We start from the raw sequence: 23,098 nt of genomic DNA, 5'->3' as shown, positions 1-23,098 counted from the left end.
CATTCCCCCGGAGGAGCTGGAGGAAGTGTCTGGAGAGAGGGAAGTCTGGGCATCTTTGCTTAGACTGCTGCCCCCGCGATCCAGTCCCGGATAAGCGGAGGAAAATGGATGGATGGATGGATGGAAGTAACTGATATGAATTCTTAAAAGTGTAAATCATCTAATAATGTTAAAACACTTAAAGGATAAGGCCAGTCATTTTCTGTATTAACAGTATTTTTAACACTGCCCATACCAACAAAGAATTCCCACTACTCATGGTTAATGTCTGTCAGTCCTGGATCAGCTTATTCTTCTGTGCCACAAACCTCCACTGTTGTTCAAAAGCGATTAAAACACATCAGTGAAACACACCGCTGCACTGAGTGACATGTTTCTCCATTAACAAACCCCAGACCCAAGTGTGAGGAGCTAGCAGAATGTCAACAAAGCAGAGAGAGCTCGCACATGCACAGTTGACTCTGACTTGTACTAACTTCGTACTAAATTATGGCCGCTTGGAGTCTTTGGGGCAGCATAGTCGGGTCTGGGGTTTTGTTATGAAAAAATGTGTTACTCACTGGAGCTGTGTGGTTCCCTGATGTGTTTTTAATTGTTTTTGAACAACAATAAAGACCTATCACACAGACAAACAAGCTGATCCAGGACTGACAGCTGACAGGCATTCATTGAGAGTAGAGACAATTCATTGTCAGTTTTAGTCTCCATATGGAGATTGCTGAAAAAACTATTAATATATAAAATTACTGGCTTTAGCCTTTAATATTACATTTACAAAAGTCAACATTTTGTTAAAGCTCTTTTTTTACCTGTTCAAATAAAGAACAGTTTATGTATTATAGGAATGTATATTTACCATCGTGTTGGGTGTAAAAGCTCTAAAATTCTTATTTTGACACTGTAAGAAAAACATACATCTCTTTGCTCTCTGGTCACCTTATGCCTATATAATACTTAAGGTTATTTAAAGTGTGTTTATTGATCACTATGTACAGTATATAGTTCCAGTTTAACTTCATGTTAACATTGTTTTTAAATCTATTTACCCATATAGTATATATAATCTGTTTTTCTTGGGTTTTAATTTTTTACCAAAACTTGTATTAACACAATTGCTCCTCCATTATAATGGTACCGTCTGTGTTATGTCAATACATATTATTTGTGGTTAAATAAGCAACTGTGCCAAACTGTGACAGACAGATGTTTTGCAAATGACATAATTTTAAAATCTATTTTAACTTCATCATTCTATTAATGAAATCCCTTTGCCCTGCTCCAGCTGCTCTTCCTCCTTCCCCTTCCTCATCAACATGCAGAGCTTGTACATGTAAATGTAAAAATCTGCAAGGCTTGTACCAATTAATGTGATTCTTTCTGCATGTTCAACTTGTAAGGTTTAATGAAGGTGTTTGCCCTGAGCACATTCTGTTATATATGGTACGTTTAGTAGGCCTCCCATTCTGACACTAAGTGCAACGAAGGTGATTATTATAAGATTTAGAGGGAATGACTATCTCTGCTAAACCACTGCAGGGACGCTGCCTGGCATACAGGTCTGTTTACCACTGAGGCTACTCAATGGAATGTATGCAGTCATCATACCTAAAGTGATTTATGATGTACTGTAAGTGCCCACCTGTCCCATAGAAATGGAACATGTCACTCCTGAATAGTGCTAAAGTAAATGATTTTATATGAGTTAATACAATAAAACACCCTACAGAACCATCAAGCATAACACGGTTATTTATACACTGAACTTATCAATAGATACTTGGTGCAAATACATAGTCTTCAGTTTTCCCTAACTTTATTTCAGTATGATGACATCCCTCTGCTGTGTTATCCTTATCAGTGTAGGAGGGAAAAAGAACTAAAGTATTAGTCCTCCGAAAATAGTGATGATAGTGAAGCTGTAAATGACAGCTTATATGTAAACTAAACTACTGTGCTTCATTAGTTTAATATCATGCTACATGCATGGACGGAACCAAGAGATGGCCAAGGGTGGCACAAGCCACTCCCAGAATCTGATTGGCCACCACTGGTACCACCCCTGCCAGAATCAAAATGTGATCATTGCTAGTATTAATGAATGAAAAATGAAAAACAATTACAAATCGGTGCCTTAAATACAACTAACATTTTTCTGGTGCTTTATAATTGATATTGGTCAAATTAGTTTTATTTTCTATTATACTGTACACGCAGCATGATATTTGCTTCACTGTGCAGCAGTAAGGTCCCTGGCTGGGAGTAAATAAGGGGTGTAACTAAAGAAAGCACTATGCGTGCCTCAAACTATTTCATTATTAATAAAGTATGGTTTATTATTTCATAAAAGTAGGGGTTTAATTTACTTTTTACATGCATTTCAAATGTGCCACCCCTCTTTGAGTCTGTGCCCCTGCCTGGTCACCTCATCCAAAATTTTCTATATCTGCCCCTGGTTACATGATAAAGCAAGTACTTTGGTTAATTATATGATATAAATAGTCAGGTCATGGATGTGATTTTTGAGGAGCAGTGAACAATCCTGACGTACAAGCTTGAAAAGACACATTAAACATGTTTCTACATAACACACCCACTACTTGTTGGGTGAATTCAGAAATAAATACCAAATCAAAAACCCTGTCCTATTCCGATTTGATTTTCTCTTGCCCCCAGAAGCAGGCACAGCGGCCGGTATGGCCACCTAATTAAAAAACCTGTCACATATTTGATCACACATGCAACTGCATCTGTAATGAGCACTCTGACTGATGTGTTGCATGCTAGCACCCACTGCCTCCTCTGGCAGTATACCTAAAGTGCATATTCTGTTGACTGCAAGATGTTCTCTTGACTTTAAAGGGACCTTGATGAATGGATGTGAGCATTAATGGGGTTCATCAATCATAGAGGTGTCGTAATCTCATATGGCTGGCAACAAGACTGTCATCAGAAGTGCAGATAGACAAGTCAGAGAAGGCTTCAGAGAAGAGCTTCATAAGAATTCAGTCTATAATAATTAGACAAAAAATGTTTTCTTTTAACCTTTATTTTAGAATGGGTAGGTCCACTGAGACACCACCTCTCTTTCCAGGAACATCCTGACCACATTCACAGTTATACATTTACTACTGGAACCTCAAGTATATTGCACTTCTGGTTAGATGCTAAACTATATTTCGTTGCCTTGTACTTGTACATGTGTAATGACAATAAAGTTTAATCTAATCTAATCTAACCTAATCCATTAACGATATGCAACATATTACTTATATATGTTTGCGTGCTCAGTTTGGACACCGAGAAGGTAGCAACAGAAGGGGGAAAGATGAATAAACATCTGTCTTACAGAGAACCTTTGTGGTGAGATGCAGCATTTCTATCTGAACACCTCAAGGTGCAAATCAGGTTTTCACCATTAGCTAACATGTTTCTCTGCTTCCCTCACCTGCCTTGTTTTCTTCTGGCTAACAAATATGACACACGAGACAGATACAATATATGTCAGTTACTCATGATACACAGGTGTATCACCTCTTTTGGTTTTACTCAGTGACACATGCCTAATGTTGAACATCCTGGTGTATTTTGCTGAAAAGCTATTAAGACGGATACGGATTAAGATATGGTGGCATACATGGAGGTAAACTATTGATTGTGAAGGTAAATATTATTTAAATGGTCTCTGAAATTAAATTACATGCAGTGTGACTGATCAATTCATACAAGTAGAACTGCAATAAGCAGCTACAGAGGAGGTCTAGGTAAATAAAAAAACATCAAATCATCATTTCATTTATTGTGAAGTGAATTGTACCTTTTGAAATGATGAAGTATATTACAACTTCTAACCATTCATAAATATAAACAGCCATTTTGCATGAAATATTATGGGTTGTTGTGGTTTAGATTTTCCATCATAACAGTTGTTCACGGGTCACTAACTTCTGAAGTGAAATCACAAATCAAAGTTGTTTTGGTATATGCATTTAATTCTGTTTCTCTCTGGTCTTATTTCTTCCCACATTCCTTAAGTATGTTTTATTATCTATTCATATTTGTTGCTTTCATAGCACAGTTTACCTTCATCTTATCTCTGTACAATGTTAACATCTCGCAAGCTTTAGAGGCAAGTCACAACATTTTCAGCCCTCCCACTGCCTTCACAGCAAACCCTCAATTAATTGTGAATGAAAATGTAGAAAGATATGGACATATGATGTGATGTCACACATATCCATGCTTCTGAAGGCCCTTCCTAAAGTCTGTAGTTTGGGTCAGGGGACAGTTGCTTTGCTACAACTGTGTGCGCACAAAACAAACAAACAAACAAAAAAAACCCCACACATGTAACAATTAAAATAAAAAAAGCTAAATCAATATTTTGATTGTTTTACTGCCAACCTCATCTCTTCCTGAGTAGCTAAATGTGCAGCTTTGATAACATGACTCGTCTAAGTCATTGGGGCTTTCTATTCAAGATAGCTGTGATCTAATATGAGTGACACACTGCGTATTCAGAGTAGTATTATCTCCAGGTGTATTCTGAGATGTTCTTTGATGTGAGGCAGCCTCCATTCTCTCCTCTGATCACAGTCATCTCAAGACAAATTAGTTGGCAGCCATCACAGAGACTGTACAGAGGGATCTTATGAACTACAGCAGGGAAGAGGGAGCTGCAGAATAAGCTTCTTTGCCATTCAGAGGTGTGATGTGAAATCATCTGTTACATTAAGAGCAAACGAAGCATCGCTGTGATTATTGTTTTATGATGTTGAAGACATCTAAATAGAAAGGAGGTTATTCTTTGATCACACCAGTTCATTCAGCAGCGATCCAAATGTCTTTATCAGCTAAAGACACAACTCCACCATCACCCATAGGGATGGATGTGCAATAATCCCCACCCCCCACCCCACCAAAAAACATGCTTGAAAAATCAGGGTAAAAGCATGAGCGCTGAGATGGTTTGATGACAAAGTGACAGGGTGACCGAGTGCAAAAGAGGCAAAAAAATAAAATAAATTATAACATGCATATGGAGCCAACTTGGTAAGACCAACAGTTTACAGTAGCTCATGCTTAAACTTTCATTGTAATACTGATAAATAAGGTCCATCCTACAGTGTTATTGACATTATTATTGATTTTATGGGTATTCGCAGAGTGTATGAAGTTTATGGCTCAACTAAAGCATAGATGCGCTGTGACAGGCACTTCAAAAAAAAATCTAACTTTCATAAGTCAACGGAGATGAAATCACTGGAGGTGAATAAAATAATTTACACTCAGTAAAAATGCATAGCATTTTTTCCTTCACAAGATGAGGCTGGCAATTGAGGCAATTGAGTTCATCATATGATAACAAACTCCTTAAAACTCTGTCTGCAATAGCAGACAGTGGCAGGTTGATTTTGTGGGGGTGTAGCTGCGTCTGTCTGCTCTCGTCAGAAGTCGTGCCAACGTGACATACTGTATGATGTGCTCATCACGTGGAGATGCATTGGAGTGGCGTCCTCCATTCCTCCAGCAGAGATTACAGTTTGGCCTCTGTAATAGCTCTGGGCAGGAGGAGGATGACATGGCGCTTTGCATGCATGGGAAACAGTGTGTGGGTGAGAAGCATGGCACTAACATTACACAAAGTGGTTACTTACAGGTAGTAAGTGTAGGAGTGATAGGTTCTTCTGCCGAGTGGGGTGGTGGTAGGATTTAAGCAGTGGAGGAGGGGAGGGGATGGAATGAAAAGGAAAGAAAAAGTAAAAATATATTAATGTTTGAAAAAAGAGTAGAAATGAACAAAATCAGATATGGTGGCATACGTGGAGGTAAACTAGTGATCGTGAGGGCAAAGGTGATCTTGGAGTCATGTCATGCTTTGCAACAAGGGCCTTAGTACGGTACAGTACAAAAACTAATTAAATAGATTTTGACCTAGTCGACACCATTTGATGGCAAATCAGAAACAACAGTACTGTCACTAAAACCCCCTTTTATAAACACGTAATTTTATACACCCATAAAAATTACCATATCTGCCCTTAAAGGTTGGAACTTAATGAGTGGTTTGAATGTCTAAACACAACTCTGATTCCCTGTTGGTAATGGTAAATTACATAAAATTCAAACAATGAAGTCGTCTCCATATCTGCATGTCTAATTGAAAACAATTCCATTACTGTGTGCTGATTTTCATACAACCCACTGATCACTGTGCTACACAGACATACCCTGCTGTACAAGATAAAGAATCTTATATTACTTTCGAAAATAAACATGGAACATGATGATTATATTAGTCAGCTCATCTACTTCATCTAGTGAACTGACCTTTACTCTTTACTTCAAACAATCTAATGTTACAGGAGAAAGTAAAGTAAGGTACAGAAAACACACGCTAGGTTTTAATGGGAAATGTATTGTTTTTCCATCCAACTGACAATCATGAAATAAAAGGAAACCAACTCGTGTTCGCCGAAGAACTGACACTGTATTATTTCAAGCCTTTCTGTGGATAAAAGGGGGGCTGGTATTTGCTGAGCCTCAGTTCCCTTGAATGCAGGGATATGTACAGAGGACCTCTCTCCAGTATGGGGTCCAGGGCTAATGTAAACTTAGCCTTAGTTATATGGGCGTCCTCTTTCCTGTTGAGCCTTTCATCATATTTTCTTTCTTATTTCCTCCCTGCCTCACTCCCCACCACAGGTCTCAACATTTTTCTGATTCCCATTCCAATGTCACTGAAGCGCTACGCATTTGTTTGAGGGTGCCGTGAAAACGGATTAATTTTTCATGCCACACTGTATCTCATGGCTGTAAACAGCCTTAATGGGGCGTATCAACATAATCAAATTAATTATTTACTACAACACTGATGATGCTACTGTTTGAGGGAGAAATAAATATACAAAAAGATAAAATAGAAATGACTTATCTGTGAGCGCTCGGCAGCTAAGATTGGTCTCTTCCACAAATCTTTAGTATTTCAATGTGCAAGAAAAAAAGCTTACCTTTTCTTCATGAGGAGTACAACTCCTAAGAAAATGATGACGAAGAGGAGGATACCAGCGATGACCCCTGCAATCTTCACTGTGTGATCAGTTTGTTTCTCTGGCTCCACTGTGTCAGGTTTGTGAGTGGCTGCTCCTGAAAAACATCACAAATCAAGTGTCATTAAGAGAGCAGATCACGTGTAGATTTTCAGTATTTCCTCTCATTTGACTGTGTGGAGGACTGATGCTGATTAATCAATACACTGATATCCTGTGGTATAAACAATAAATATCAATACACTTTTCTTCTGAAGTAAGAGACTCCCTGTTGTTCTGAAGACAACGCCTTTAACTCCGTCCGTAGTGGACAGGTCTCTGGGGATTAAGCTGCAGTAAAAGAGATAAGTGAGCACCATCTTCCCCCTTGGTTAATCATGTTTAGGGTAAATGGTTGTTGGCCTGTAGAAAAATGTAGCCAAAAAAAAAAAACAACATTAAATATAAGCTGGGCAGGAGATAGCCAACAACAGCACACACAGAGTGTGAGAGGGAAAAAGCAGTTTGTTTTAATAACATCTGCTCCCGGGGAAGTGATAAGCAGAGCTGTGAGGAAGGCAACGTTGCTGGAATCACAACTGTCCACCTGAACAACACCATCATTTCTTGTCACCAGAGGTAAATTTAGAATGATAAATTGTTATGTCAGACAAATCTGTTAGAGCGAGCTTCCTTCTCTCCTCAGCATTGCCATTTTCTCTCCCTATCAAAAAGGTAAATATCCATTCCAGCCTGGTTGTGACACATTGTTCTCACTCTGATGTGTTGTTATCAACAGCCAGGCCTTCATTAGATTTAAGTTTTTATGGCAAAGAGGTGGAGGATTTCAAGACGGGTGACATATTAACAATCACGTCAGGACTTATGGAGCTGATTTTATTTCAGTATACTGTTACAGACTCATCTTACAGAAATGCTGTCAGTGACAAATCTCTATCAGAGCTCTGAGTGCTGTATATTTGCTGAGACAAGTCAATATTCCTCAGCTCTAGCTTAACAGAACTTGGAAACTGAGAAGAATTTTACCAGTTATACAATATACTTTAGAAAATTCTCCAAATCTTGACACTGAGAACTTCAGCATCCTTTTGCATGTTTACAGTTGTCACAAATGCAGCAAACAACACTTAATCTGCCAGAAATAATGAGAAATATTCATGAAAGAAGATTAACTCCTGTCAGAAGTTTCCAGCATTGACACATCAAATGAAGATTGCACCTCAAACAGGTCTTTCATGTCCTGTAATGCTGAGAAGATGAAGGTAGCAGACAATGTCTGCCAGCCTGATTTAATCACAATGTCTACAGTAGCAGCAGCGAGACAGTAAAAACCACACACATGCAATATTCCAGTTGTCTGTTTTCCTGTTGAGGGAATCATTAGTCATATTTAACAAGTGGGCAATTCCAAGCTATAGACAGAATATCTGTAATGTACAGAAAGCTACAGGTCTGACCTGTTAGCTGGCTGTCACCGGCCGCCGGGGCGATGCGGATGTAAGGGGTTGTGAGCTGAGTCACAAGTATGGCGGCTGAGTATAGTCAGTGGAATCCAGGATGGCATGCAGTAGAGAGAGACAGAGAGAGAGGCCACACTGAAGCTGAAAACTGCCATAACAACAGTTCTCATCATCATGCAACATCAGGGCAAAGAAAGACACCCATTACAGCATTAGAAAGTATTCCACTATATGTTTTACCATGTTAGCACTGCCAGTCGTTTCACACACGTTCATGTCGTTGTGAGCTTAACACAGCACACGTGTGACAGAACCTGTCTTGGTCCAGAGCAGAGCGCGGCTAAGGCTCCCTCTGGCCTCATCAATTCTCCTGGATCAATGGTGCTTAGAATTCATCACCCTTAATGTGTTGATCAGGACATAGAGGCAGCATAGCTAAGTACCTACACATCTCACTTGGCACACAAGATGCCTCCCAGTCATGGAAAAACAGCAATCCATTAACCAAATTCATGTGAAGACCATTTTAAAAACATGTTAAATTAGTTAGTTCTCAGAAATCAAATGCAAGTGATGTCAAGAAAACATCCTCATTCATACAATCTGATCTGGTCCTACCTTTGGTGGCTACTCGAACACAGTCGATTTTGGTCTCCTGTACAAACAGATAAATTGATAGCAAAGGGGAAGAGGAAGGAAGAAAATGAAGAGGATCAGTGATTATTATGACACATATGCACAAATACACACTTACGGTGGCAGCAACACCTATCTAAGACCGCATGGATATAACAAAACAGCTCGGCCAGTTCCATACTGTCCCCAATCATCTGCTGAACTCAGTGACTGTGACACAAAATGCGGTTAGGCGAGAGGGCCCACAGTACAGATTACTGGTGCTGAGCTGCCGATTTGTCAGCCAACAATGATCTGTTGGCAGCCTGCGGCTCAAGGTGGTCAGCCACTGTGGAGAAACCAGAGCCCTGTGACAAGCGACACCAATCCAGCATGCAGGGCTCCAAAATGACATGTCAGGGAGCCTTTCTGAATATGTAATGGAGACTCAGCTCTGACAACAGCCTTCAACAACACACAAAAACACTGCTCTCACTGTTGGCAGAGAAGTTTGTTGTCAACAATGGTCTGGTGAACAGGAAAAAGGACACAGACAGGAACAGATAGGCAATGAGTAATGCAACACAAAAGACATGAGTGCTGTGTTCCTGTGTTTGACCTAGCCAAGCTGTCCAATGAGCAATGAGCACACATAAGAGAGACTGTATTTAGAGACCATGAGTGGCATAATGAAGAGAAGAGAGAAAGAGAACAAACACAAACATTCACATGATCCCGGATGCATATGCATCCCCATTACCGCAGCTTTTAAGTTGTCAGACAGTCCTTTGGTTAAAGGCACCATTACAAGAAGTCATATTAGATTTTTTTTTTTAATAGAGGACAAAAAAAAATCTAGGTATGGATGGTACGCACCTTCCCTAAGTGCTTATTTTGTTTAGGAGGCCCAAGCAAATCAGTCCAATGTCATTAGACATTAATTAGAGCTCACAGTACTATCCATTGACAATGATGGCTTAATAAAAGAGAGTGCATCTGGCCACTGCAAATCAAAACACGGAATATTAGAATGTCAAAAATGTCTCCAGCATGGAGACAGAGCTTTATGCTGTATCAATAAGAGACCCTTTCATTTTGTTTGTTCAAGGGAGAGCACTACTGACCAATTTATACTCCCACAATCTTCCAACCCACCCCTACCCACGCAGCCCAGGAAAGTTTCAGACCACCAAGTCTAAACTCTGAAGACCAAACTTGCTAATTGGATTCTGCCCTGTCTCATGTGTTACTTGTAGTGTCTCCTTAAAGACGTGCTGGTGTTTCTCAAGGAGGCTGTTTATAGTGATTGTCATTCATGACCACAATCAATGGGGCTCTTGAAGTTGCCACTGAGTGTGGCTCAATGTGGTTCCATGGAGGAAGGGCCCTGCCAAGTGCCACAGAGGCTGCGACCTGTACGATCGGTAACCCTGTTGCTGTCTCCCGCCTCCCACACTTAACTGCCGCTGGGATGACTGCATCTCTTAAATGCCGTTGACCAAAGACTTGTCTGGCATTTGGCATAAATCTCCACTGGAAAAGGCAGGAGAGCAGGGCCACAGTAACTGAGGGACAGAACATGTCACTGCACAGAGCTCTGCATTCCAAACTTGACCCTGCTGCAGCCTATTACGAGTGCAGACAGTGTTGGTAAACCCCACCAGAGTACTGCGACATCTATCAGAGGTCATGTGCAACTGTGCTGCTGCGTGAATGTGTGCTATGTGAGAGGTTACTGTGTAGAGTCAGGGAGCTCTGTACTCAGCCACTTCAGTGCCCTAATCAATAAATCTGTCAGTTAGCCTTCCACTCTCACTCAACCCAACATATCAGCAAAAGGAGATCATTTTTTTTGACAAGGCAATTTGTTAGAGAAGACTAGAAAGTCAAAAAAATTGCTTTCACAACTTACATTCAACTTCAAGGTGCTTTTTTCTCATTTTCAGTGCAGGTAGTTTATTAAATTAAGTGCACAAATTATCCATTCTCTCAACTATGCTAATCTAATTATCTGGTTGCTGAGTTGAACCAGTGCACTCTGAATGCTTATTAGCACAGCACAGGCTGTTAAACAATAAACTGTCATGCTGGCGTGTAACAAACATCATGTAATGTAGAAGAAGGTGGACTAACAGGGTTTGTTTTGGCTATTTGTTCATATTCTTTGGTTATAACCAGTGGTTAATCCTTGGTGAATCCTTTACCCAAGTAAAAGTAGCGATTTAACTAAAAACATATTGTACTGTAAAATCAACCCAGTAATAGTAAAGTCCTGCATTCAAAATATAACTTAAGTAAAAAAAAGTAGTCATTATGGCAAACAGCCTCTTTCAGTGTTATATTATTACAAACTCAATATCTCTTGGTTTGATACACCTATGCAATCAAAGGCAATTCATTATAAATGTTTTGCCCAAAAAAATCTAATTTTAAAACGCATTTAATGTTCAGATTTTGTTGGCACTGTCACAGAGGTGTTAATTAAATGATACAGTATGTTTTAGCCTTGAGGTCACAGTTGCTGATGGTGTGATAGATTTTGGCAGCACTTTTGTTTATTGGATTGCATTAGATTGTACAAGTGTACAAATGAATGTATATTATACTGTATCACTAGATTATTATTTCTGATGCATTCATGTATACAGTAAGAACCATTTCAACACTGTAGCTGGTGAAGATGGAGCTAATTTTAATTACTTTATAAACTGTTGGCTAGTTTAATGAGTAATGATATTGTAGAACATATCTTATAAAATGAAGTATGTGAAGTGCTATGAATGTAGTTACTCCGCTACAATTTTCTGACCATGTTAGTACAATAAAGTACAAAGTTTCCCTATGAAATTTAGCAGAGTACACGTATAAAGTAACATACTGTAAAATAGAAGTACTAAAATACAATACCTCAAAATTGTACTCAAGTACAACATTTGGTAAATATTCTTAGTCGTAATACAAGTGCAGACTGTTTTAAACTGTTCTCATTTGGAGCCATGAGAAAACTTCAGCGCAGCTAAAATTATACAAATAAAAGCTTGAGAGAACACCCACCCCGTTGGCCGTGCTTACAGCCTGGTAGTAGATGCTGTAGCTCTTCTGGGGCAGCAAAGGGGCGTTCCAATAGCCATTGTAAGTCTTGTTGTCTCCCACAGTGAAGGGCTGTGGTGAGTGGATGCCGGCAGCAGGGAACTGAGCAGTAAAATAGTATTGGGAGTTTAGGAGCGTGGCGTTCTGGAAATGAATGGGAACTGGGTAGCAGCGCAGGATTTCTGCTGTGCCGCGTGCTCTGCGTGGACGCTCCTCCTCCACCACCACCTGGTATGCACTGCAAATGCGGGATGCAAAAAGAATTAATACACTCACATGGGCCAAACAGGCACTTGTAGCTTGTATTTTGCCAGTTGACATTAAAGTGTAAAAATCACCTCTTTATAAATGAGACATGCATGTTGCAAAGCTCCACATTTCAGAGTAAACCAAAGCTCTGGAAATTATTCTCTATTCAGATAAAAGAAATTGATGTATTGGGTAGTTACCTTTGTGATCCCACTATTTGAGGTTTGCTCGTAAAATGTTTTGATCATTGCTATACATCTATGATGCACTGTTCACACCCCATTCAGTCACCACTGTGATATGAAATTGCTTCAGTGTGTTTGGCAGCAGTTAGAGCTTCGTGTCTTCTTGGGTAAGGCTCCATAAGCTTTGCACACCTAGATTTGGGCAGTTTATCTCATTCTTCCTGGCAGATCCTCTCAAGCTCTTTCTGTTCTGTGGGGTTTAACCCTGGGCTTTCACTGGGCCTCTCAAGGACAAGTCAGAGACTCGTCCTGAAGCCACGCCAGTGTTGTATTGGCTGTATGCTTCAGGTCACTGTTGTGCTGAAAGGTGAACCACTGCCCCAGTCTCAGGTGTGCAGGTTTCCTTCAAGGAAATTTGTCTCCATCCAACCAGAGAATCGTTTCCTCATGCTTTGAGTCCTTTAAATGCCATTTGGCAAAAGTGGCTTCAGTCTATTCACTCTACCATAAAGGCCTTATTGATGAATGCTACTGAAATGATTATCCCTTTTTTCCTCCCATCTCTAGAGAGGACTTCTGAAGTCCTCTGTTAGTGTGACCACTGGGTTCTTGCTCACTTCCCTGACTCAGTTTGATGGCCAGCTCTTGGAAGAGTCCTGGTGTTTCCTAATGTTCTCCATTTCACAATTATTGAGGCCACTGGCCTCCTAGGAACACCCAGAGCTTTAGAAATTCTTTTATACCCTTGCCCTGATCTATGCCTCACCGCAATTATATTGCAGAGGTCTATAGAGAGCTCCTTGAACTTCATGACTCATGAGTTTTGGTCCTGACATGCAGTGTGAATTGTGGGACCTTATATACACAGGCCTTCCTAAATGCTATCCAGTCAGCTAAATTTGCCATCTTTACTTACCACAGTCAATAAAATGGGATGTAAATGATATAAGCAACGTTTTAGCCAAACAAAACAAGAATGCATCCAGGTAAATACAGCACGCAGAATCTCCCAAAATGGCACCCCCATTCTAGCATTCAATACGGCATGCTGTACCTTCACATTCTCTGTTGCAAAAAAGATGTCTAGCTCTTTGCATTTACTGTCAACAGAAACTAAGATTAATATTTACTCTGACTTCCTGGAAAAGCACAACATTCTGAAATCGTTTTGTTATTTTTATTTTTTTGGCCTATACAACTTTGCAACAAGCTGCAAACTAGAACAAGCTACAACTGATTAGCTTATTCAGTGCTACAAAGTGTCAAGCAGTTACTGAGAGACTGAGTGGGTAAAATAATATCACAAGACTGTTGATAAAATAACTGTATAAAAACATGTTATTTTTAAGTAAAATACATTAAAGCACATTTAGCAAAAGATGAGGCATACTCAAAGTAAATTTCAACAAATCTAGTCAAACATCTTATTTTTCATAAATAAATAACTAAATTAAAACTCACTTTCCAAATTAATAAGGTAAACACAAAAATATAGTGGCAAAGAAATGAGCAGTGACCATGGACAAGGTCTGATGTTATTTGCTTTTTCATTATTTAACGACTGAAAAGGTTAACGGCTCTTTCCATTTCCTCTCCACCCAAGCCTTGTGTGAATCTAGATCAAAACTGCAGCCCTCTGTGCCTCTGACAGAGATGACATTGTCTCTGAGCCGGCCACTTAGCTTGAGGGGGAGACTGACTGTCTTATAGACGCTCATGTTAGTATGCATCTCGCATCCACCTGTTAAATCTATTGAGTCTCTGAGTGACAAAGAGTCTGTTTACAGCTGCCACAGAAAATGACCAACCATGATTGGGGACTAGTGTTCTTTTTCCATTGGAGTCATACAAACAACAGGTTATTATCACAAAAGATAGAATGAGTGTATGAATGAGTGAATGCCACGATGTAGCGTTACTGCACATTTTTTTGTAAAGCAGATTTCTGATTGTAGTACTTTTTCACAACTGAACCATATGTTTAGAAATAAATCAATGAGTGAATAAATCTGTCCACATTGTTGAACAGAATGTTAATTTAAAAGTACTCTTTGGAGGTTTAAACCTTTTTTAGCCCTGTGGGGGAATGTTTGGTAGAATGGGCCCAAGTTTTGGTTGTATCATGCACATGTAAGAAGATCATGCAGCCAATATTATTCACATTAAACACTACTCTTCTTATTGACAGATAGTGGCAGCAATGCACCCCCAAAGGTACTGAAGATGAATAGTACAATCTAGCAAAAAATGATATAAACAAACAGTGTGTAAGATCTGAAAGGATTTGTTAGCAGAAACGGGCTATAGTATGCACGATTATTAATGTGTAATCACCAGAAAATAAAAACTGTTGTGTTTTCTTTAGCTTAGAATGAGCCTTTTATATCTACATATGAGTGGGTCTCCAATCATGGCCATGTTGAGCCAAACACAAAGAAGAAGTAATGTTAGAAACAACAAAAAGCATTGTCACGAGTTTAAGTACAACATTTTGAAGAAATAGAGGATAATAGTTCTACTTTAACACAAGAAAAGGGAAGATGGCACGAGTCCCTGTCATCAAAGAAGTAAAGACATAAAGAAAAAGGGACAGGTGATGGCAGAAGATGAGGACTGTGTGGCCTTTCGCAGATGGAAATCCTTGATGTGGGACAAATGTTTCCAGGATGACGCAGATGTTGCCTGCTTTCTGTTGGACAGGTAATTTAGTCTAACAAGGACAGTTAACCTAAATACTAGTTTTTGTTTGTTAGCCTTAGCTAGAACATGGCCAGTGCTGAGTAACCCTCTGCGGTCAAGTGAGGCGCCATTAGCTTTCACTTGGGCAAGGCAACCACACTGTTTTTCCAAGTGCGAAGTTTGTCCTACATTTACAGTAATCGCTGTGAAACAGCTGTCAGGGCTATTTAACATGATATATGAGCTTTGCTGAATGTTGCAATCTGCAACCTCACCGCTAGATGTCACTAAATCTCACACAGTGCACCTTTAAGGTTACAATTGTAATCTCAGTTCTCATTGTGAAGCAGTCATACTACTGTATCTTCCTAGTCATCCATATAATTGTGTAATGCCATAGAAAATGACAGTGGGTAAAGCTGGGCAGGATGTAGAATTTGGATGACCCTGAACATTTCCCCTAGCCCACGTTATTAGAACAAGAGGCAGAAAAAAATATCTGTGGCAAAAAATGTGCACTGTAGTGGCTGTAATGTTAAGTTGTATGGCCAAAGCACAAACAGCACTGCAGATGATCAATAGTTGCCTGCAGTTGGTACTGGATGATTAAGTGTCCCCTTGTGTGTACAGCATGTGCTCTTTAACCCTATATTTTATCATAAGGCACTTGCAGTGTCATTAAGCAATCCCCCTTTTCTCATGGTGGGTGTGGCCCAATTCCTCAGAGCTCTCCTATTTAGTGCCAGGTTGGAAGGTGATGAAATATTTAATCCTGATGGGAGTCTGCAGCAGACATCAGCCTTTAATTGCTCTTCCCTAATAAGAGCAGAGGTCAAAGGGCAGGTGGAGACGATACATGGGAGTCACTTAAGTAGCTTTAGAGCACCTGAGAAATGAGTGATGAGGCTGTGCAGAGGCCTCAGCCAAAATTATGTGGATCTGATGTGAGCTATGATGGGGTGATACAATTTTAAAAATTGTATATAGTGTCATTCATGTGATAGTACTCATCAGGTTTGACAGATTAACAATAACTATTGTTTTAGGATATAACATAGACAGACAATAGCTGTATTTTTTATTTTAGAGCTTAGAAATCTGTTGGATCTAGCATAAATTACGGTCACAATAAAACACAGTATGACTAACAATAATATTGTTTTTGCTTTGCTCTAGCAATGTACACTCACTCATATAGTAGCTTGCCCATATTGGTACTTTATATTCCAAATCAATCTGCAGATTGTGAAAGAGAAACAGGCGCAGGCTCCCCGGGTGGCTCCTTATGATATGATGATGTGACTGCCATGACTTAATGATACACACAGTATGAATAGCACTGGTTTCTTTTCCTCAGGCAAAATACCAAGTGCCAAAGGCTATGAGGCTCCAAGGGTAAGAACTCTTGTAATGTCAAAATCTAAACCACTGTTTCACTTCCACAGAATATTCAATGCAGCAAGAAACTGAAAACTGGCTCACAATAAATTTGAAATTTAATGAAAATGTTTTGTTCATTTTTGTAAGTGACTGAGATGATAATACCCGATTTACTGGTAGAATTTTCTAGCAGGAGGTTGCTGTATGCCTATGAAATATTAAAGAAACACCCTTCGTCAGTGTTTGAAAAATATACTGTTTTCACCTCCTGCTTATAAAGTGTAAAACTGCTCGTGATTTTCATGTTGGTGTTTTGAAAATGCCATGATATTTTTACTCTAACTACTACTGTCATTTTAATGTAGCTTTGAGCAGCTGACACCTTGTCACCTCATGCTGAGTTCATAATTTACAGTACAAGTCACTGTAAAAGAGCAGAAACATTTAGTCATATTCTTGATTCAGTATGACATGAATGAGCAATGAAAAACAAACAGATGAACAACAATGACTTGACCGCAAGAGTCAACAAAATCCCTTGTATCAATTGTTTCATTACATTTGTTTAAACCTGAGAACTGCAAGTTACTTGTATTCATATTAATGATGACAGTTCCTTGATGAATGAAGTACTGAGCACCAATTCAACGTGAAAACACTCCATTACAAGTAAGAGCCTTACTCTGTTACTTAATGTACAAACGTATTAGCAACACAAAGCTATCAAAACTACAAGTACTGGATCATTATCACTGATGCAACATTATGGAAGCAGCATTTGATGTTGTAGTTGGTCAAGTGGAACTAAAATGATCACACATGTGACAAATCTTAATCTCAAAGAATCTATTAACAATAGCCGTTAAACAGATGCACAGTAGTGAATGAAAAGTACATTTACTTCTGAAATGTACTAAAGTAGGCATATTAGGTAGCATAAGATAGGTGTACTCAAAGTACAAGTACCTTAAAGATTGTGTATAGTAGAGTATGCCAGCAGGACAGACCTGTATTCCTGCAGTAGCACTGCAACCTGAGCTGACACCAATTAGGCCTCCTCCAGCCTTGCTGCCCGATAGATTTCAGCTCTGCTGCCATGTGACGCTAACCAATTATGGCGGATTGACTCGGAATCGACTGGATTGTGACCTGAAACTTAGATTTATTTTTCATGTGGGCTGATAGGGAGAGAACTCCGGGCTGTTTGAGCAGATGAAGGAAGGTGCATGGGGAGCATTTCAATCACTGTCTGCCTCTCTAATACTAATCGGTTGGCTCTATATGCCTGTATGTCTGATTTAAGAGTGGTTCTAGGTAACACACTTCCCCTGACCCAGCGTCCTTCCTGCATACCTCTGTCTCCTTACTCTTTATATTTCCCTGGTGTCCAAAAGCCTATAAAAGCAAACAATTTAAAAGGTGCACTAGATTACATTTGCCAATAAATTGTAAAAAGCATTGAGTTGTGTCACGTTTGGGTACAGCTATTAGCATTTGCTATGTCGTGATCAAAGCAAGTTGGTGCTTATTTTAGAACAGCATAAAATCATTTAACTGATTTCAGGCCATGGTTGAGCTCAGATAATCTGATGCTACAAGGTAGAACCTACACTGGAACCCATCTTCCTCAATATGTTACTTACGTGCCGGAAATCACTGCATTTTACAGCTTTCTCTGGTTGTGAGCTTGCTCAAGGCAAAGGTTATGGCTGGAAAAAAGAGAAGGGCTGATTTTTGTGGTATGAATGATAAAGAAAGCATCTCAAATCATTTATTTCTGCAGAAGCATGTAAACATTTATGTTGATGCTACGGAGTGAAGAGGCGTATTCTGGCCCTGACGAGGGGCCATTGCAAACATTAGTTTAACACGACATGACTGACAGACAATTCACTAATCCTCTTAAAGGAACAGCATCCCCTCTGGTAAAAACTGTTCCCGGCTACATGCGTTGTCCACAGAGATTAGAAGTCAAATCCAAGTTGGAAATGTTATACCGATTAGCAATTACACAAATATGATAAAATGACTGCCTCCCTCAGCGGTGGCATCATCTGCCTAGATCCATCTAAAATGTGATTTGACTTCAGCAAAACTGCAGGATATTGAAGTGAAACGGACATTTGTCGTCTGTTATGTCTTGCCTTTTTATGAGCTTGCGCTATCGTGTGATCTTCCAGTGTGCTCCCCTTCCTGTATTACAGCAAAACATCTGCTGTTTGAAACTGAAGTGTCTGGTGCTCTATTACTTCCCAAACCCAATCACTGTGCAAGATTGCATTATCAAATCAGGCTACAGGCTGCTCTGCTCTGTAGCGCTGCGCATCAGTGTTCTCTCCCTTGTCAAATCCTTATTTCACAGGGGTTTTAAAACCTGATCTCATAAAGTGTTCAATTTCAAAATGAGCTACCCACCACTCTAGAAAAGTGACGGCTACTCTTGCAACATGAGCAGCGGCACAGAACTTTAACTATGGTGTGAAATTTAAGTCCTCTGTTGATAAAATGCAAGTCTTCAACAGACTGACTGTTTCAGCTATGTTCCAAAGGACTTTCTCCAGGGTCTTTTTATATTCTCCAGGTCATGGGACATTTTGAAAAACAATTCTTTATGTGTGCCTTAACTGTGAACATTGCTTCATCTTGCATCCCAACATCCTAAACCAGAACAAATTAGAGATGTTACAGGTGACCACTTTTATCATTACTAGCCAACAGCAGACGAACCAACTCGAACTCCTCTGAATGAAAGCTACTTTTTAGTCACCATAAATGTGCAAAGCAAAATGTGTATCACTTGAGCATCTCATCTTGGGCCTGAATCATAATCTCTCTTATTTGCTGCCCTCTTCCACTTTCCTCCTTTGTAATTCATATTTTTTCAGACTTTGAGGGCACAAGTGAAGGCAGCACACCGGCCTTTGTGTCATGCGAGACTTTTGAAAAGTCAGGAGGTGTCAAAAGAAATGTGTACCTGACAATCTCCAAAGTTCAGATGTGGAGAGGCTCTGCTGTGATCAAAGGATTAATTAGTTGTGAGGTATAGCTGTGCCATGTATTGAATTCCACTGATGCATGGTGATGGATTTTTTAAATGGATTATCTTGAGAGACTCATTAAACCTATACTCAGTTGGCAGTTTATTAGGTACACAAACCTAATGCAGTCTAACACAACAATCCTGCAATAAATTTTACCCTCATGAAGGTGATAGTGTTCAGGGTTTGTTGAATTGTTTAAGAGAGGTACCGCTTGGGAAACCGAGTTTGCGGTGCTGTTGAATTAGATTGCATTATCCCTGACATGTCGTCTATTACTTTGTCAACCCTGAGGCTAGGCTAAATAACAGAAACAGCTTTCTGTATAATGAAGTACAGCTGAACAGCAGCACAAACTGCAGCCTCCAAAATGATCATAGAGCTGAATCAACACTTCTCCAAACACAATAAAACTGCACAGTAAACAAAAGAGGAGTCCAGCATGCTACAGTAGCTCATGGCAGCTCAGATTCGTGACACTCAGTTAATTATGATTAGGGCTTTGCAATTAGCCCACTGAAGGAATGGCAGCGTGAGTAAGGCCTTCTGAATTGTACCCGCGAGGAGATTAAAAACCAATCACTCTGTCTTTCTTGCTCAGGCCTCTCCGATCGGTAATGTGGCATTAATCTAGGCAGCTGTACATATGGAAAACTTGAGGTGACAAGCCTGACTAAAGATCTCCAGGCTGCAATCTTTAAAGGACTCAGATGAGTTGATTGTGTAAAATTGAGTTTTACAGAAAGCACAAGTGTTTTTTATCACTCCTCCTACGGAGAAGTTAACCCACTCTCTCGGGGTCCCGCTGGCTAAAAGCACAAGCTGCCACAGGTCAAGAACATAAACTGGTGAAAACACAACTCATAAAACAGACCTTTCTACAATATTGGAATAATATACATTAAGTTGACAGGTTCTTCTTTTTATCTGCAACCAAGGAGCTACTCTACAAAGGTGTTACACAAGCAAAAATATAAACGTCCCCCATAAATCCCAGAAAATTCCCAAACCAACCAGCAGCAGTCGCAAAACATGATCCCTCACTGGCTTCCCACTGCCAGATTACTGCACCCAGGCTAAGCAAGTGGAGCTTTAGCTATAGACTGCTTGTGAAATGAGTTTTACTCCGTGCCACCCAAACAAAAACAGCAATTTAAGTAGTTTGACATTTTATCAATTATAGTTATTTACTTGTTTGCAGAGAGACGAGAAGATGAATACCAAACTCATAACTGTCCTTTAAATGGGACGCTGCATCCATCTACCACGGCCCCAAAATAACTGTTTAACATGTTATACCTTGTGACAGGAGGTTTTTATGTTTCCCCTGCTTCCAGTCATTATGCTAAGCGAAGCTAATTGTTTCTCAGTTGTGGCTTCATATTTAATGGGAGGATATGAGTGTGGGATCAATCTTTTCATCTAGACTACTTCAAAAAAGCAAATAAGTGTATTTCTAAATTAAAACCATACACACGCATCATACTAATACCTGAGATGCAATACAACTAAAGTAAATTAATACAGTATGTACTTAAGGAAGAAACCTGAATAAGGCTGCTCATAGTTGCATTACCTTAATGGTATAGCTCAAAAAATAATATTGACAAACAAAAAGATGATCAAGGCTGTGAAATCCCTGCCAGCAGCTCTCAGTGGCTTTGGATAAATCAAAATGATGAGCTGTGGCCAACAGATTCAACAGAACAGCTGAAATGCTTTCCTAATAATAAACTGCAACAAGTGCGAGAGGGTTTTCACTCCCCTGGTTCAGTGTGGGGACTCGAGTACATAAACACATATAGAGCCAAGAGATCCTGAAGATAGCCTTGGTTGTTCACATCTTCAAAAGCTGTACTTCTTTTACAGACGATCAAAATCCACAAACAAATAAAGCCCAGAAAACGAGATAAGTTCAGTAAGGTACTGAATTCCCTGGCAACTTTCCTTCACTGATTAACATAAGCTATTTGGTTCCAGATGATTCCTGATGTTTTATTGTCTTTGCTGTGAGGTGTGTGTACAGTATACATGTGTCTTTATATAACCATACCTCACAGGTGCACCTCTGCTCTGGGCAGGTTTAAGCAGTACAGTGACTGTGCTATCCGTTTGGTTCAGAGAGGTCTCCTGGTCGTAAGCTGGCATGGAGGGAGCTAAGGAGAAACCCAAAAAGAGAGACATAGTAAAATTAACTCAGTTCAGATTTGGTCAACATCAAGTTTTATTATTTTTCTTATATAAAAAGTCTTTCAGCTCTGCAATAAATAGAAAAAAAAATTGAGCCAGTTTTCTCACTTTTACGCCGAGCACTTACTGTCTTTTGCCTTTATAGCATCATAATTTAATCATTAAGTAGAGCAATAACAGTGGAGTGAAATATTTGCTCCTGTCACAAAAGTATTCACAGTATGTGGCTGAAAAAAAGGCCATCAAAGTAGTGCACATACTTCAAAATAAAACCTGCAGAAAACTGCAGAAAGCATAATTTGCCTGACCAATCAAGCAATTCTAAGTTTAATGAAATAGCCAGACCACACAGCAATGAAATTAATTTACCAAAACTTCTAACTGGTGCACTGATAAAAACTAAAAGCATCTAACTTTGGCAGAATTACACTGTAAGCACATTTGCAATTCACCCATTTGGACAGAAAGAACTCCAGCGGCAGTAAGCGGTACACTACTTGTTCACCACCACCCATGCACTAACTGGCCATGCTGTTGACCCTGCTGACCTGATATCTTTGTGGTGAACTGGGTGATGACAGGGGGACCATAACCCTTGGCTGTGCTAGCTCGCAGGGTGAAGGAGTATGTAGAGCCTGGGTAGAGGCCTGTGAACATGTGGGTGGTCTCATTGCCGAGCTTCACTACCTTCCCACTCTGGTTGGAGAGGTCCAGCTCGGGGTCAAAAGAGCTCACGGCCTTGTAGGAGATCTAGGACGAAAGGGAATTAATATTCTGATAACGGCCTCTGGTACTCCGCATTTTTAGGATTTGTATTCATACAAGGAAACATTTCATGTTGCAGACATCCAAGAGGCTCAGCAAGCTAAAGCATTTACTGTAGTCACTGTGTAGTGGTTTTGTATCACACTCATAGGTTACATATTAGTACTATGTCTCTTAAAAATAAGGTTACTAATTTGGAAGATGTTTTGCAGGAAACAAGAAGCTGTTTGAATTACATTTACAATCCACATAATGATGAGATTGTGTTAATTAATGTGATACTGAACCTACAAAATGTGTAACAACAATAACCTCTCATAGCATCTAATACCTGGTTTAGTCTACAGGATTGGGTCACTGTCAATTATAGAGTCATAAATTCCTGGACAGGACATGACAGA

General features: G+C 39.7%; 1 protein-coding gene across 13 annotated transcripts in view; it reads right to left on the bottom strand.

The window, feature by feature from the left end:
* LOC109955347 (protein tyrosine phosphatase receptor type M) overlaps window positions 1–23,098 on the bottom strand; it is a 156,961-nt gene that overhangs the window by 48,293 nt on the left and 85,570 nt on the right. For 9 of the 13 annotated variants that reach the window (XR_002274253.1, XM_020591426.1, XM_020591425.1 and 6 more), the window contains exons 10-16: window positions 22,481–22,682; window positions 21,796–21,898; window positions 12,176–12,449; window positions 9,125–9,161; window positions 8,504–8,578; window positions 7,008–7,143; window positions 5,655–5,684 (exon numbers count right to left, since the gene is read on the bottom strand). Coding sequence is in view for 12 of the 13 variants with exons in the window: in XM_020591426.1 (XP_020447082.1) it covers window positions 5,655–5,684; window positions 7,008–7,143; window positions 8,504–8,578; window positions 9,125–9,161; window positions 12,176–12,449; window positions 21,796–21,898; window positions 22,481–22,682 (857 nt within the window). In the remaining variant the exon portion in view is untranslated. The remainder of the gene's footprint in view (window positions 1–5,654; window positions 5,685–7,007; window positions 7,144–8,503; window positions 8,579–9,124; window positions 9,162–12,175; window positions 12,450–21,795; window positions 21,899–22,480; window positions 22,683–23,098) is intronic. The other 4 variants (XM_020591432.1, XM_020591436.1, XM_020591435.1 and 1 more) reach the window with 1 other exon arrangement.

This window comes from Monopterus albus, unplaced genomic scaffold, assembly GCF_001952655.1.
Source record: "Monopterus albus unplaced genomic scaffold, M_albus_1.0 scaffold14.1, whole genome shotgun sequence".
NCBI classification, from domain to species: Eukaryota; Metazoa; Chordata; class Actinopteri; order Synbranchiformes; family Synbranchidae; genus Monopterus; species Monopterus albus.
The sequence above is the reverse complement of the archived record's forward strand: the minus strand, read 5'-3'. Positions and strand labels throughout refer to the sequence as shown.